Source organism: Zea mays, chromosome 4 (genome assembly GCF_902167145.1).
Source record: "Zea mays cultivar B73 chromosome 4, Zm-B73-REFERENCE-NAM-5.0, whole genome shotgun sequence".
Taxonomy (NCBI): Eukaryota; Viridiplantae; Streptophyta; class Magnoliopsida; order Poales; family Poaceae; genus Zea; species Zea mays.
Window position 1 is genome coordinate 28,440,903 of NC_050099.1, and position 13,487 is coordinate 28,454,389.

The 13,487-nt window shown below is 46.0% G+C and overlaps 1 protein-coding gene across 5 annotated transcripts; it reads right to left on the reverse strand.

The window, feature by feature from the left end:
• Nucleotides 1-284: 284 nt before the first annotated feature.
• Nucleotides 285-12,872, reverse strand: LOC103652991 (VIN3-like protein 2). Of its 5 annotated transcripts, XM_020552492.3 has the most exons (6): nucleotides 12,628-12,863; nucleotides 12,203-12,270; nucleotides 4,257-4,405; nucleotides 2,532-3,207; nucleotides 1,883-2,208; nucleotides 344-1,698 (listed from the first exon to the last, which is right to left on the reverse strand). In XM_020552492.3, exons 3-6 carry the CDS (start codon nucleotides 4,291-4,293, stop codon nucleotides 785-787), a joined length of 1,953 nt encoding a protein of 650 aa, XP_020408081.1. In that variant the 5' UTR covers nucleotides 4,294-4,405; nucleotides 12,203-12,270; nucleotides 12,628-12,863; the 3' UTR covers nucleotides 344-784. The 5 variants fall into 5 exon arrangements, with proteins under 5 accessions (XP_020408080.1, XP_008678191.1, XP_008678192.1 ...); XM_020552491.3 differs by having other exon boundaries at nucleotides 285-1,698; nucleotides 12,203-12,869; XM_008679969.4 differs by lacking the exon at nucleotides 4,257-4,405 and having other exon boundaries at nucleotides 285-1,698; nucleotides 12,628-12,866.
• Nucleotides 12,873-13,487: the final 615 nt, after the last annotated feature.

Below are 13,487 nucleotides of genomic sequence, written 5' to 3' on the forward strand. Positions count from 1 at the left end.
CACTATAGGAACAAAATTGTTTTTATGTTTCTGGAATGGAACGAACGTTACCGCAACGAGGAAGGTTGCCATGTTCCCAGTTTCCGGTTACTAAGGGCTATAACCTAAACCCTAAGGCTATTTCTAACAGCTTACACATCCTCATACCTACTCTACTATGTGAACAATACAGTCTACAAGTCTACAGTACAGAACATTGCAAAAACAATATTTTAGGCAATGCAAAAACAATATTTTAGGTAAGCTACGAATAGACTGCTGGACACGGTCTAAGGCTCCAAGACTGTACATGAACTGCTACTTCCGGCACTTCAAACACGTCACACGAAAAGAATGAGTCAACTATCAACTAATAACAATAAACATCTACCAAAGTCATGATATGATTAGTTAGCTTGCAGATCCAAGATAGCATTCCACATGCATACAATTGCTTGTCTGCTAACAAACTCCAACTACTTCACTAGTTGAAACCTAAACTCAACCGGTCCATGAACCATGTCTCATCAGCACATGGTTCCACCACGATTGCCTTCATGGATCAATAGTCCGCGTATCGACTGAATTGGAATAAATAAATGAGAGATCAGATGGACCTGAATGCCGAATGAAGCATCTACAGCATTTTATCGTCTTTTATAACCTTAAAAGTTTATCTCAAGTGCCCAATGTCTGTCTCGACACAATTCAGATGCAACCTGCTAGGTGATAACTTCAATATTTCATCCTTCAGTCACCAGAAAAACTTACGTCACACAGCGATGGAGAACAGTTATGAAGGTTTCTAGTGCCAAACCTTGCAGCATGCATCTTTCTGTTGTGCTTGAGAGGGCTTCTCCTTGATACAGATGGCATCCTTGAATGCATCAACCAGTTGGCCAACCAAGCTTGCAGGATCACCGATGAGAACATCTACAAAGGCGCCCACGATTCGCCTGTCCTGTGTTGTTGCCTTCAGGCTGAACCAAGTGAGGAACTTTACACGGAAGTCATTGTCCATGTGCCCTTCATGCTCCAGCCACCTGACCACCCTCACGCAGTACTCGTACTGCTGCTCCACATAGTTCTTGGAGGCCGAATCTGGGGTGCCAATAAGCAAGTCAGGTTTACTTGGAGCTTCGGAAGGAGAAGAGTTGGAGCTTGCAAATGGTAAAACTTCAGAAGTTGGCGGCAACTGGCTTTCATCGTTGTCGCTTGCACCATCTAGCCTTGCAACCTTAGCCCGCTTGGAATACCGATCACATGATAAATTGTTCTCACTTGAATTTGTAGAACCCTTAGGTGAATCATATTGAATGGTTCTCTGGTGATTCTGCACATTCAAATCCTTTTTGTGATGCTGCATTGAATCGTCTTTGAGGCACATGCTCTCAGAGTTCTGAGTTGAGCACTGGCTGCTGCCATGGTCCAGGCTGCGTGTGCTGCATTTTGTCTCCCACTCAGTAAACCCATGTGTGCTGCTAAAAGGCAAAACCTTGAAGAAGTATTCAGTTGAAGGGCTCAGACCAGAAACCAGGCTCCTAGTGTTTGGCCTCAGTATGTGGCATGTGGGCTCTGATGAATAGTTGCAAACCCTGGCACTTCGGTGCCAAATTTTGGAACCATCAATCTGCTCCTTACCGATGTCATGCTGATAGTTCAACACAATAACCACAGAAAATGGAGTGATCTCATGAAAAAGGATTTGGGGCTGAGGACCTGAAAAGATAAATGTCATCTCTTCAGACACAATGTAACCTGTATGTTTTGTAAGGAAGTCTTTTCTATACTGATGTATTTTCACTTTCTGGGTAATGAATATAACTATTTCATATTCTTCAAGGAAGATTTCTAAGCACGCAAAAAATGCAGTTTAAACATGTCAACTATAAGACAAAATTACCTAGGAGTTTTGGACTATTATTGGACTCGAACTCCAAGATGTTATCCACTTTAGAGTCTACAATTTCTAATGTACTTGAACAAAGCTTCTGAACTTCAGCACCACAAGTAAGCCGGTTCACGATGCCACGCCCCGTGATCACAGAGACCTGATCCAATGCACTACCAACTTCTATTTCAAGTGTTTTCACAGCTGAGCTGATTATGCTCGCTATTTCCTTGTAACGTTCAGACCCTTGTATTATTTTATGGCTCAATGACAACCGCTCACAAAGCACATCAACTCTTCTTGCCTCCCTAGCAATTGCAAGTTGTTTCTGCAAACACCTGCAGTAGCTAACAGGTAAATATATATATGTGAAGTTTCAATACGCACAAGAAGCATATCTGACCATAATATTTATAGCATTTAAAAAATCTCAAGTTCCTTTTCCCTGTACTAAAATTTGTTGGTGCTTGGTAAAGGAACAAAAAAGCATACTTTTTTTGTTATGATAACAACTACCAAAAGACAAAAGTATCGCTCCGATAATACAGATCGTGGTACTAGTTCTAGATGGTCAGACCTAAATAAGAATTATGCTAACAAACAGAGGTGATAATTTTCCCATGGCATGTTAATTAATGAACTAAAACAGTCAGAAGGATACCTCATTAGCCAGTTGATTTTCCCACAACTAACACAGTAGAAACTACAGTCTAACTTGTTGCACCCATTCTTGACAATGCCAGCCCTTTTATTCTTTAGAGCACAGTTTAGGTGACAAGAGACACCACATGAACAACCACTGTATGGATTATCAGAGCTGCAAACCAACCACAAACTAGGGTCTTTGTTATCATCGTATTTATTGCAAATGCAGCAAGAGCAACGTTTGCAATATTTATCTCCTGCATTTGGTGTGGCTTGGCATGCAACATTGCTGCACACCACTGAACTACCGGCACAAGCCTCTCTGCTTATTGATGAGTCAGAGTTTGCAGTTTTGAGTGGTCGTGATTGTTCATCAGATTCCTTCATTTGTATTTCATCTTTGTTATCCTGCCCTAATAACATAACATTCGGATTATCATTCTTGAGTTGTCCATTCTTTCCACTATTCCGTGAAACTAATTTCAATAGGTAAGCAATCATCTTAGCTTTTGGGACATTGGTATACTTCCTCTCTTTGCCCAACTCAACACAAATAAGCTCAAGAAGTTCCCTGCGGGTCCAGCACCGAAGAATCTCCATGGCACCTTGAGGCCATCTTGCAACTTCGTATACTAGTTCTCTCTTGTCGATCAGGCTCATCTCATTTTGTTTTTCTGGATCCATCACGGTTCCTGGATGAAAGAAAGAATTATAAGACATAGCAGCTAAACAGAATTCAAATTGTGTGAATCAAGTATATAAATACAAAGAAAGCATTATGGTGCAAGAGAACAGAATATATCCTTTATCATTTAATCTTTACTACAAAATAAGCATTCCTAAGAAGCTACATCATCAACAAATTATAAGCTATCAAACCATTTATATTCTAATGATGGCGATCAAAGCTGGCTTCTACTGTAAAAAGAATAACAAGAAGACAGTGAAACTAAAAATAAAAAAATATTGACTCTAATTTAAGGATTTTATGTTGAGATTGGTGTGTTGGTATCCTGGTCAAGTTCAATGTTTTGTTTTTTCAATGTTGTTTTATATATAATTTTTGAAGGGGGCAATATTTTAAGGCAATTATGAATCATGGATGCATTTTTTACAATTTATACTAATTTCCTAAGATAAATAAAAAATATTCAGGTACAATAATAGTACTTAGATATGCAAAATTATACCAACGCAACACACGTGAGGAACATCTCATGAACATTTATTGATGCAAACCAATTGAATAAGGTCCTGTTTGGTTCCTTTAGTCAAACCAATTGAATAAGGCCATGTTTGGTTCCTTTAGTCACTAAACTAAACTTTAGTCACTAAAGTATCCCGTTTGGTTGCAGTGACTAAACCGGACTAAAGAGCATTAATTGTTGTGAATAATGACTGTATTACCCCTATTAATTAGTGGATATTTGCTGCAAGAAGAAAGTGGAGAGGGCAAATAAGGTAAAAATCTTACTTTAGTCCCTTTTAGTCACCCCCTTGGTGACTAAAGAACTAAAATTTAGTCATTCCACTTTAGTTAATATGTTTTATTCTTTAGGGACTAAAAGTGACTAAACTTTAGTCACCCAAACCAAACGGGGCCTAAGTATACCTCTAAATAAAGTGTACAGTGCACTTGCACATGCGCTTAACAAACTAGAGACTCAAAAGTATGGTTTTAGTTTATATAGCTTCTCCCATCATATCCTAACAAATGTAGACATCTGACCATTGACAATACCTGAAGTGACAAAAGAAGTTGAAATCAGAATTCCCATTTGCCTCGAACTGAGGAGTCCCCATTTCCATTATCAGGTAACGGAAATATAGCAGTTTAGAGAGTTCAGAACAGCAGAACTAGACTGACACAGAACAGGTCTGGCAACTAACCTGCATGTCGTACAATAGTAAACCACTAAAGCTACCACCCAAACAATTTATGTGGACACAAAAAAATATGTGCATCACTTGCCTTCATATATCATTTATTTACTTCTACTGTTCTACACCATCAATGTGTGTAAATCTTAGGTGACTATCAATTGCATATGCCACTGTAGGAGAGTAACAAATTTAGAGGGGCAAAATGATGCACTCTCAGTGTAAAATGCAAGGTTAAGTACATGAATTTATCTCTGCCTTCAAACTACAACAAGTGTACATTTTCCTAGGTCCAATCTTGAGAAAAAAAGTTATTAGTATATTGAGCTGACTATCATGAAAGAAAAATAACATTGGCTGTTGACACTACTTAACTCTATTTGTTCTTAGTAGTAACCACAAGTCCACAACATATAAAAGCCTTCACATGTAGCATAGTTACACTTCATGAAACTACCTTTGAGTAATCTTAAACGTTAAACCTTCTAGTCTACAAATAGAAAATTGGTGCATCTTAAATTATTTTGCATATACCATAACCATATAAAGGATTAGAAATAGAAAGGGTGATCAAATATCATACAATCCAGTGAACGTTCACAGTCCCTTAATATTATTGTATTTGCCTATCTCTGGACTCAGGTGCACAAAGAAAGTCATTTTACATCGCTATGATTTCTAAAGAACAAAGAAAACAGAAGAGTAAGTGAAGCTAGACAATGTTCTTAAGGTGGTGAGGCGAGGCGAGGCAACACCATATCAGTCTAGATAGAATAGAAGCAGCAAAATAACAAGGGAGAATGGAATAAAAGAGGGGAGAAAAAGACAACGGAAAAGAAAAAAACAAAAGGGGGAAGGGGAAAGAGACATGAGGAAACTGGCCCAGCCATCATGCAGCCCATATCTTACCCCTCAAGGCCAGATGCTCTCACTGACCCCTACCAACTCACATAGCAGAGCTTCCGTTCACTCCCCCCCCTCCCCCCATAGCAGTAGCATCGCTCACCGCCCACGGCCGAGCAAGAGGAGGATTTCTTCCTTCTAATTCTTGCTTGCCCACTTTATTTCTCATCCATTGATTACATAAATAGGCCGGCTGGCTGCCCGTATCTGGCTAGAGATCCTTATCTCCTTAAAACTCTCCTAAAAACTCTCAACAAACTACTAGCTAATAACCTTCCTGATAATCTCAACTAATCTTCTTATCCTTTGACCTGCACTCCTTGCTGCCACTCCTTGCCGCAGCCCCCTTGGGCCCTGGTAGGTCCTGGGCGCGACCCCCTTGGGCCTTAACAGGTCTTGACACTACACCCCTCCTGGACAATCAGCTCGTCCTCGAGCTGCAGCATGACGGGTGCCAAAGATCGACTCTACTTGACCCAAAACCAATACCTAGAAGACAAGCCTTTTACATCTCGTTTTTTTCCAAATCTGTTTTTTTTACCCCATAAGATAAGGCGGACACCCTCCGTGCATTGGACTTGCACGTGTGCGAGTTTTTTGGAACGGAGGTATCCCCATATCTTGGCTTCGTAAAATTATTATCCCGAACGAAGCAATTGCATTTCTAGTATTATAACACCCACAACTTTGGTATTTTGTGCTTCTCGCCAGGTTTAACCACTATCGAGCATCATCAGCCATAACCAGAGCTCAGTAACGAAGGAGGTGGCCCTGTGATCGCCGGCCAGCAGAGCAGGCCTCGACCCACGGGTCACGCGCCATACCTGCTCTCTAACGTCTACGTGGAGGACCGCTAGGCAGACAAGGTACTTCTGCGGCGGTGCCCATCTCGGCCGCCGGCCGGCCCACCCAAGCACGACGTCATCAGGATCTTGGCCGTCCCGTCCCCGCTGACGTTCGGCCGTTTCTAGCGGGCGCACACTGCACTGCTGGTGTCAGCTCAACTGGTGCGCGACGCCTTGCTGAAGCCTCGCGCCTCCCTGTCATTCTAGTCCCAGCTCCGGATCGCTTCACGGGCCAGGAAGCAGCACCCGCGCTACGCGCCTGATGCGCGTAGCCAATGCCGGCGCTCGTGTCCGCCGCCATGGCCAGAGCCGCTGCGCCCATCCTCCTCCACCTTCTGCTCCTCCTCGCTGACCTCGGCCCCGCCGCCGCGGTGCGCTTCAACTACGCCTCGCTCACCCTCGGCAGCCTGAGGCTGCTGGGCGACGCGCACCTCAAGAACGGCATCATCCGCCTATCCCGGGACCTGCCCATCCCGACCTCGGGTGCCGGTCGCGCGCTCTATGACGAGTTTTTTTGGCCACCTCCTTCGTTACTGAGCTCCGGTTATGGCTGATGATCCTTACCAACGACTTAACCCAGCGAGGAGTACAAAATACCAAAGCTGCAGGTGTTATAATACTAGAAATGCAATTGCTTCATTCGGGATAATAATTTTACGAAGCCCAGTTATGGGGATACTCTCGTTCCAAAAAACTCCACGTGTGCAGTCACCTGGATCCCATGGACGCCATCTGGACGAAAGGGGAGCACATGGATAGCCACCTGGAGTAGGTCGCAACAATGACCAGCGAAGGCGTCCTCGTGGCGGCCGGTAGCAGAATGTGGTGGCGCTAAGCAGTGTGCCCTTGCCGATGACGAGGGGAGCGCCTTCCCTACCGCCGCTGTCGTAGAGTTAAAGTTCGTCGCCCGCGGGACACGCACCATGCTTGCACCCGGGCCACTGTTGATGGCCGTCCAACAAGGCAAGGTCACGCCCCCGTGCTCGAGGTCAACTGTCAGCAAGGCTGCCTCGAGCATCTGCTAATGCATCTCCCGCAGTCTCCATTGTGCAAGGAAGCTACAAGCTACTCATGTTGCACTGCTGCCTATAGGCCCACAGTCGCTGATGTCTGGATTCGTGCGGACAACGTCACCTGCTACTCATGTTGCACTGCTGCCTTGATTTGCAGCAGCCCCTGCTCAATCATCCGGAGAGAGGCTTGCATCTTTGCGAGATTAGCCCTGATGTTGGCCCACAAGTCCCCCATCGATGGAGCTGCTGATTGCTGAGCCATGGCTGCCCCTAGTGGCATCGCCTATGGGGATGGAGATGCCGTCGGCGAAGATGATGTGACAAAATTTGGCGTTGCCCCTAGAGATGGGCATACCACGTCCAGGATGTGGTGACAAAATTGGCAGGCGGTGTTGCCCATGGAGATGGTGACGCCGATTGCCAGGATGACGTGACGAAGGTGGCATGCGACGCAGCCGATGGAGACGGGGACACCGATTGCCAGGACGGCGTGACGAAGGTGGCATGTGGTGCAGCCCATGAAGATGGGGATGCTTGTTGCTAGAACGACGTGACAAAGGTGGCATGCGATGCAGCCCATGGAGATGGGGACGTCGGTTGCCAGGACGACGACGCGAAATCGGCAGCATAAGCCATGGGATCGGATCGAAATCCAAGCTAGCCGATACCAGATGTTATGGTTGCAGATCAGTGAGGGATCAGAGCTGCTGGTGAACAGTACCCGCCAATGAACAGATGCATCGCGGTGCTACAGTTGTGGTTACTGTTCATAGGGTGGGTCTGCGCAGGTTAGAGAGCGACGACTAGGGTTAGGGGGCGCTAGGGAGGCCGATCGGGGGCCTCTGCCCACAGCTGAGCAAGAGAAGGGTTTCTCCCTTCTAATTCTTGCTTGCCCACTTTATTTCTCATCCATTGATTACATAAATAGGTCAGCTGGTGCCCCTATCTAGCTAGAGATCCTTATCTCCTTAAAACTCTTCTAAAAACTCTCAACAAACTACTAACTACTAACCTTCCTAGATAATCTCAATTCTCAACTAATCTTCTTATCCTTTGACCTGAGCTCCTTGTTGCTGCTCCTTGCCGCAGCCCCCTTGGGCCCTGACAGGTCCTGACAGAAAGTAGCACAGAACAGATTGAAAAGAATGAAGAGTAGAAAATGAAAAATGAGCGATTAGGTGCTGCAAAAAAAGTAGCACAGTACAAATTGAAAAGAATGAAGAGTGGAAAATGAAATATGAGGGATTAGGGTCCTTGTCACCTTGGACTGCCTTTAGGGTTTACAAATTCTCATCGCTTTGGAAGCCTTTTAGGGATTATGGATCCTCAACACCACAACTGCCAAACATGGGAGGCTTTCACACAACTTGCCACATAAAAGAGAAGCTTCTTTGAGAGTTCATTCAGGAAACGAACTCTTATTTCTTCAACGGCAGAAAGACATGATCTATTGGCCAGTGTTGCAATGTTTTCAAGTCGGACGATTTGCTAGTCGTTCTGGCTGACCGACTAGGGCGATTAATCGCGATTAATCACGATTAGTCGGACGACTTGGGCGATTAATCGTGATTGGTCCAAACCGACTTGGACGATTAATCGCGATTAATCATGTCGGCGTTTCGGGCCCGGGGGGTCCCTGGACCGACGAGTGAATTTGTCGTTGTGTGTCCCTGCCCAGATGGGTTGGTGCGAGAAGGAACACAAGAGGCGGGACAAGCCTTGTATTATCCTGCACCAGGGTGCTCGTAGTAGGGGTTACAAGCACGTCGCGAGAGGGAGAGGGAGCCTGTTCGTTCGCTCCTTCCCCCGCGCGAACCCTCCTCCTCCCTCTTTTTTTGCGGGAAGGCCCTGGACCTCCCTTTTATAGATGCAAGGAGAGGGTCCAGATGTACAATGGGGGTGTAGCAATGCGCTAACGTGTCTGGCAGAGAAATGCCTAAGCCCTATGTACATGCCAACGTGGCTGTCGGGGGAGAGCTTGAGCCCTGCGTACATGATAACGTGGCCGTCGGAGAAGCGCCTGAGCCCTGTGAAAGCACAATTGGCGGTGCGGCAAGGATCCTGCTAACGTCTCCTTGCTGCCGTAAGGGGCTGAGAGCCACCGGTGTCATGGTTGCACGCGGGGCACCATCATTACCCGTCGCGGGGGTAAGCCAGATGGGACGCCGGTCTTGTTCCTTGTAGCCTGAGCTAGCTAGGGATAGGGTAATGATGTATCCCCTGTTGGCGCGGTCGGTCCGAGCCCAAGGTCGGGCGAGGCGGGGACTTCTCCTGAGGCCAAGGCCGGGGTCGGGCGAGGACGCGATTCCTCCCGAGACCGAGGTCGAGGCCGAGTCCGGGGGTCGGGCGAGGCGGAGACTTCCTTCCGAGGCCGGAGCCTGAGATCGGGTGAGGCGGAGACCTCCTCCTGAGGCCGGAGCCTAAGGTCGGGTGAGGCGGAGCTTCCTGCTGCGCCCGAGGCCGAACTCGGTGGTTGATCGTGACTTGTTGTCAGCTTCGCCTGGGTGGTTGGCACGACAGTCGGAGCGGGGCGAGCGGCGCTGTTTTTCCGTCAGATCGGACAGTAAAAAAGGGGGGCGAAGTGACTGCGGTCACTTCGGCCTGGTCGACTGAGGCGCGTGTGTCAGGATACGGCGTCAGGCGACCCCTGCATTGAATGCGCCTGCGAAGCGGTCGGTTGGTGAGGCGGTCTGGCCAAGGTTGCTTCACAATGAAGCCTGCCCGAGCCGGGCCTCGGGAGAGCCGAGGGTGTGCCCGCTGCCTGAGGAGGTCCTCGGGCAAGGCGTGAATTCGTCCGGGACTACTGCTCCTGCCCGAGGCTGGGCTCGGGCGAGGTCGCATCCCTTGGGTAGACGAAGCCTTGACTTGAACCGCGCCCATCAGTTGGTCTGAAGGTGTTTACCAGCCGTGATTAGGAGTGTTGGAGGTACCCCTAATTACGGTACCCGACAAATCGGACGACTTGAAAACAGTGCAGTGTTGTATTAGGCAAGTTGGGAGTGGCGGCAGCATCTTGGCACATAGCACCTAGAGTGACAACAGAGTACCCAGGTGTCCAAATAGCTTGTGTGGGCAGCAGATATAGGTGGCATATTTGCATGCAATTACATCCAGCCTTGAGTTATCCACTTCACACAACACAACAACAAGAACAACAAAGCCTTTTTGTCCCATGCAAGTTGGAGTGGACTAGAGTTGAAACCTGATAGAAACCACAAGTCAAGGTTTAGGCACATGGATAATTATTTTCCATGCACTCCTATTCAAGGCTAAACCTTTGGTTATATTCCATCCCTTTAAGTCTCCTTTTACTGCATCTTCCCATGTCAACTTCGGCATCCCTTACCTCTCTTCCCATTGCTATCACGCCTTAGAATCCCGCTACACACTGGTGGCTCTAAAGGTCTACACTAGACATGTCCAGGAGCGGATCCATAGGGGGGGCGGGGGCAAAGTAGGCCATGGCCCCCTCAATTTTCTATAACCTTTTATACCTAATGTACATCTACTATTAAATATAAAAAAGTTAAGTTTTGGATGGGTTAAACAGTTATGTTCTAGGCCTTATCGTGGTCTAGCCTTTTCGATCCATCCTTCTTCTCAGCCTAGTCCTCGCATCTATCTATCTGTCTTCATTCATCCCGACGTTGCTCAATCCAGTCTGTTCAGATGCCCCCTTCTCGTTGCTGGCCCGTCCATTAGCCTCGATCTCGCTCGCTGCGACGATGTGACCCGTTTCCGTTGGCCGACGAGTTTGGGTGAATCAGCGAGCCCTGGCTCTCAACCGGAGACGTCGCATGACCCTACCCCTTTCGCAGTGCTCCACCCTTTGAGGAGATAGACATTCGACAAGGTTCGCATTACTTCAATTTGGTCAGTAAAAATTTAGCTATATGTTTCATTATATTCTTCATATAGTTTTCTTTTTTAAACTTCTATCGTGTATTGATATGAAACTTGAATTCAACACAAAAGTAGTTTTTATGGTATTATTTGATTTTGTCATGCGGTTTTCTTGGCCCCCTATGAATTTTGGTCCTGCGTCCGTCACTGGACATGTCCAAACATCTCAGCCAGTGTTGGACAAATTTTGCTTCTGGTGCTACCACTAGCCTATCACTTGACCTTCTTGTATGACCACAAACCCAACGCAGCATACACAATTTCAACCCACTTATCCGTTGAACATGTCGTGGTCTAATTACTGTCCTATAAAACTTGCCTTTTAACTTTTATGGTACCCTCTTGGCCTCTTCTCATAAAGAACATAAGATGCTTGAAGACACTTCATCCACGCTGCTTTGATTTTATAGCCAATATCTTCATCAATATCCCCGTCTCTCTATAGCATTGATCCTAAATACCGAAACATATCCTTCCTGGGCACTACTTGACCTTCCAAACTAACATCTCCTTCCTCGTGTGTATTAGTGTCGAAGCACATCTCATATATTGGTTCACAATGCTCATATAATCACCAAGCAACAATTGAGTAACTACATAGTTAATTTAGACTCTAGTTTGGCCCTAGGTTGTGTAACATTTATTTTATAATAATTATTAGGCATGTTTATGTTACCGGAAATGCCGAGATTTTGTAAATATAGTTTCCACAAATTCCAAGTCAAACCCAAATCATAGTTTGTCTGTTATTACACAGATTTGTGATTCAAGTTCTATATGTCCGTGTTTAGATGTTAAAAAAAGTTTGGTTTAATTGCATCAACATGTTCCTATGATTAGAGGAGCTGTCCCACCATATTTCGTAACATTGCAACAAGGGAATCAAGATTGGGCAGAATGAGACACAGGGAACGGCATTGTGTACCCACACAAATATGGAAGCAGCACCATAGAACATATGGGTTGCCTTATGAAGGCTCAACTGAAATTGTCAACAAGATCATATTGCCCGTACATACATTAGAGGGAAAATAATAATTTTATAAATAAGCACTAGAAGCCGTCAAGGCAACAATACAATACAAGCAGGTCATAGACGATAGAGGAACAACTTATCTGCTGGAGCATAATAGTGAGCTTACCAGCCAAACAGAAGCCGCACGGTCGAACAATGCTGGCAATCGTCACTTCAGCTAGACTTGTTTACCTGCTGAACATAACGAAAAGTTTTTGTGGCGTGTCGGACACACCTACACGGCCGTAGATGGTAGAAACAAGCAGTAAAACAGCAGCATTGTCCAAAAGAAAGCCGCTGAGGTCAATGCTGATGAGAACGAGAACCCAATCCGAGCACACAAGGAGGGTCACCGATTAGGTTAGCACCCCAAAAGCGAGCGGAAGGCAAGTGAGGCAATCAATCTATCGGCCACAATAAGAACTGATTGGGGGGATCTCGTCCGAGGAAGGGCGACTTTTTTGGGTGGGTGGGTGTGGGGGGTTTGATTCAATTTCTCAACCCCAATCGAGGATGAGGGAGGGGAGAGTTGAAAATCGGGCCGGAGCTTACCGGATTTCCTCCGCGCGACATTAATTCCGCGGCCCGACCAGGTAGCAATGAGGCGGGCAGGAATCGAAAGCTGCGGCACGGGTGGGAGGAGGAAGGGCAGGCGGCGGGCGTGCTCAGCAGCGGTGATGGTCCCCCCTCGGGAGTTTGGAGATGATGCCGTATTGCCGTGGCCCGTGGTGGTGCGCTATGCTTTTGAGACACGAGGGGAGGGGGGCGTGGGAGTCTGGTTCTGGTAGAGGAGAGCTGCGGTAGCAGAGTCAGACCGGGAGGAAGCGTGGACCAAAGATGGTGGAGGCCCACAGTCACTAAAAAAATGTGGCCCAGGCTACACAGCGGGTGAGAATAACTCCGAGGATCGAGCGTATAACGGTACTACGTCGAGCCACATGTCAGCTCAGGGATTCTTTCCCGTTTTCTGCGCTTCTCTATTTTTTTTTCTCTCTAACTAGGACATCATGCGTCCTTACGACTATCAGGACAACACATTTCAGTTAATAAAAGTACTATGTTCACGCGTTTCAAACGAAGAGTAGGAAACATAGTTTACCTGATAAGATGTTTCAGTTTAAGATCATTTAGTGTAGTTAGTGTAGTGAAAAGAATATAAATATGGTATACATCTATTTATATATGAGAAAATATAACATAGTTTAAGAAGTCAGGGAGAAGACACCGTATTTTTGTAAAAGTTGAGTGGTATATATACAATTAATCTATATCTTTACTAAATCATAAGTTTAAATTAACCACTCAACAAATAATCTATACTGTTCTTTGTGCACCCCATTTATATACATAAAAAAAATTCCCTCTATCACATTGAACAGTCCAGATATTTTTCCCATTTTTTCTCTCATTCA

Coding starts and splice junctions, on each gene's coding strand:
- LOC103652991 (XM_020552491.3), bottom strand. CDS start 4,293: ATGGGAATTCTGATTTCAACTTCTTTTGTCACTTCAG. Junction 3,208..4,256: donor AACTTCTTTTGTCACTTCAG/GTATTGTCAATG, acceptor TCTTTCATCCAG/GAACCGTGATGGATCCAGAA. Junction 2,209..2,531: donor AAAATCAACTGGCTAATGAG/GTATCCTTCTGA, acceptor TAGCTACTGCAG/GTGTTTGCAGAAACAACTTG.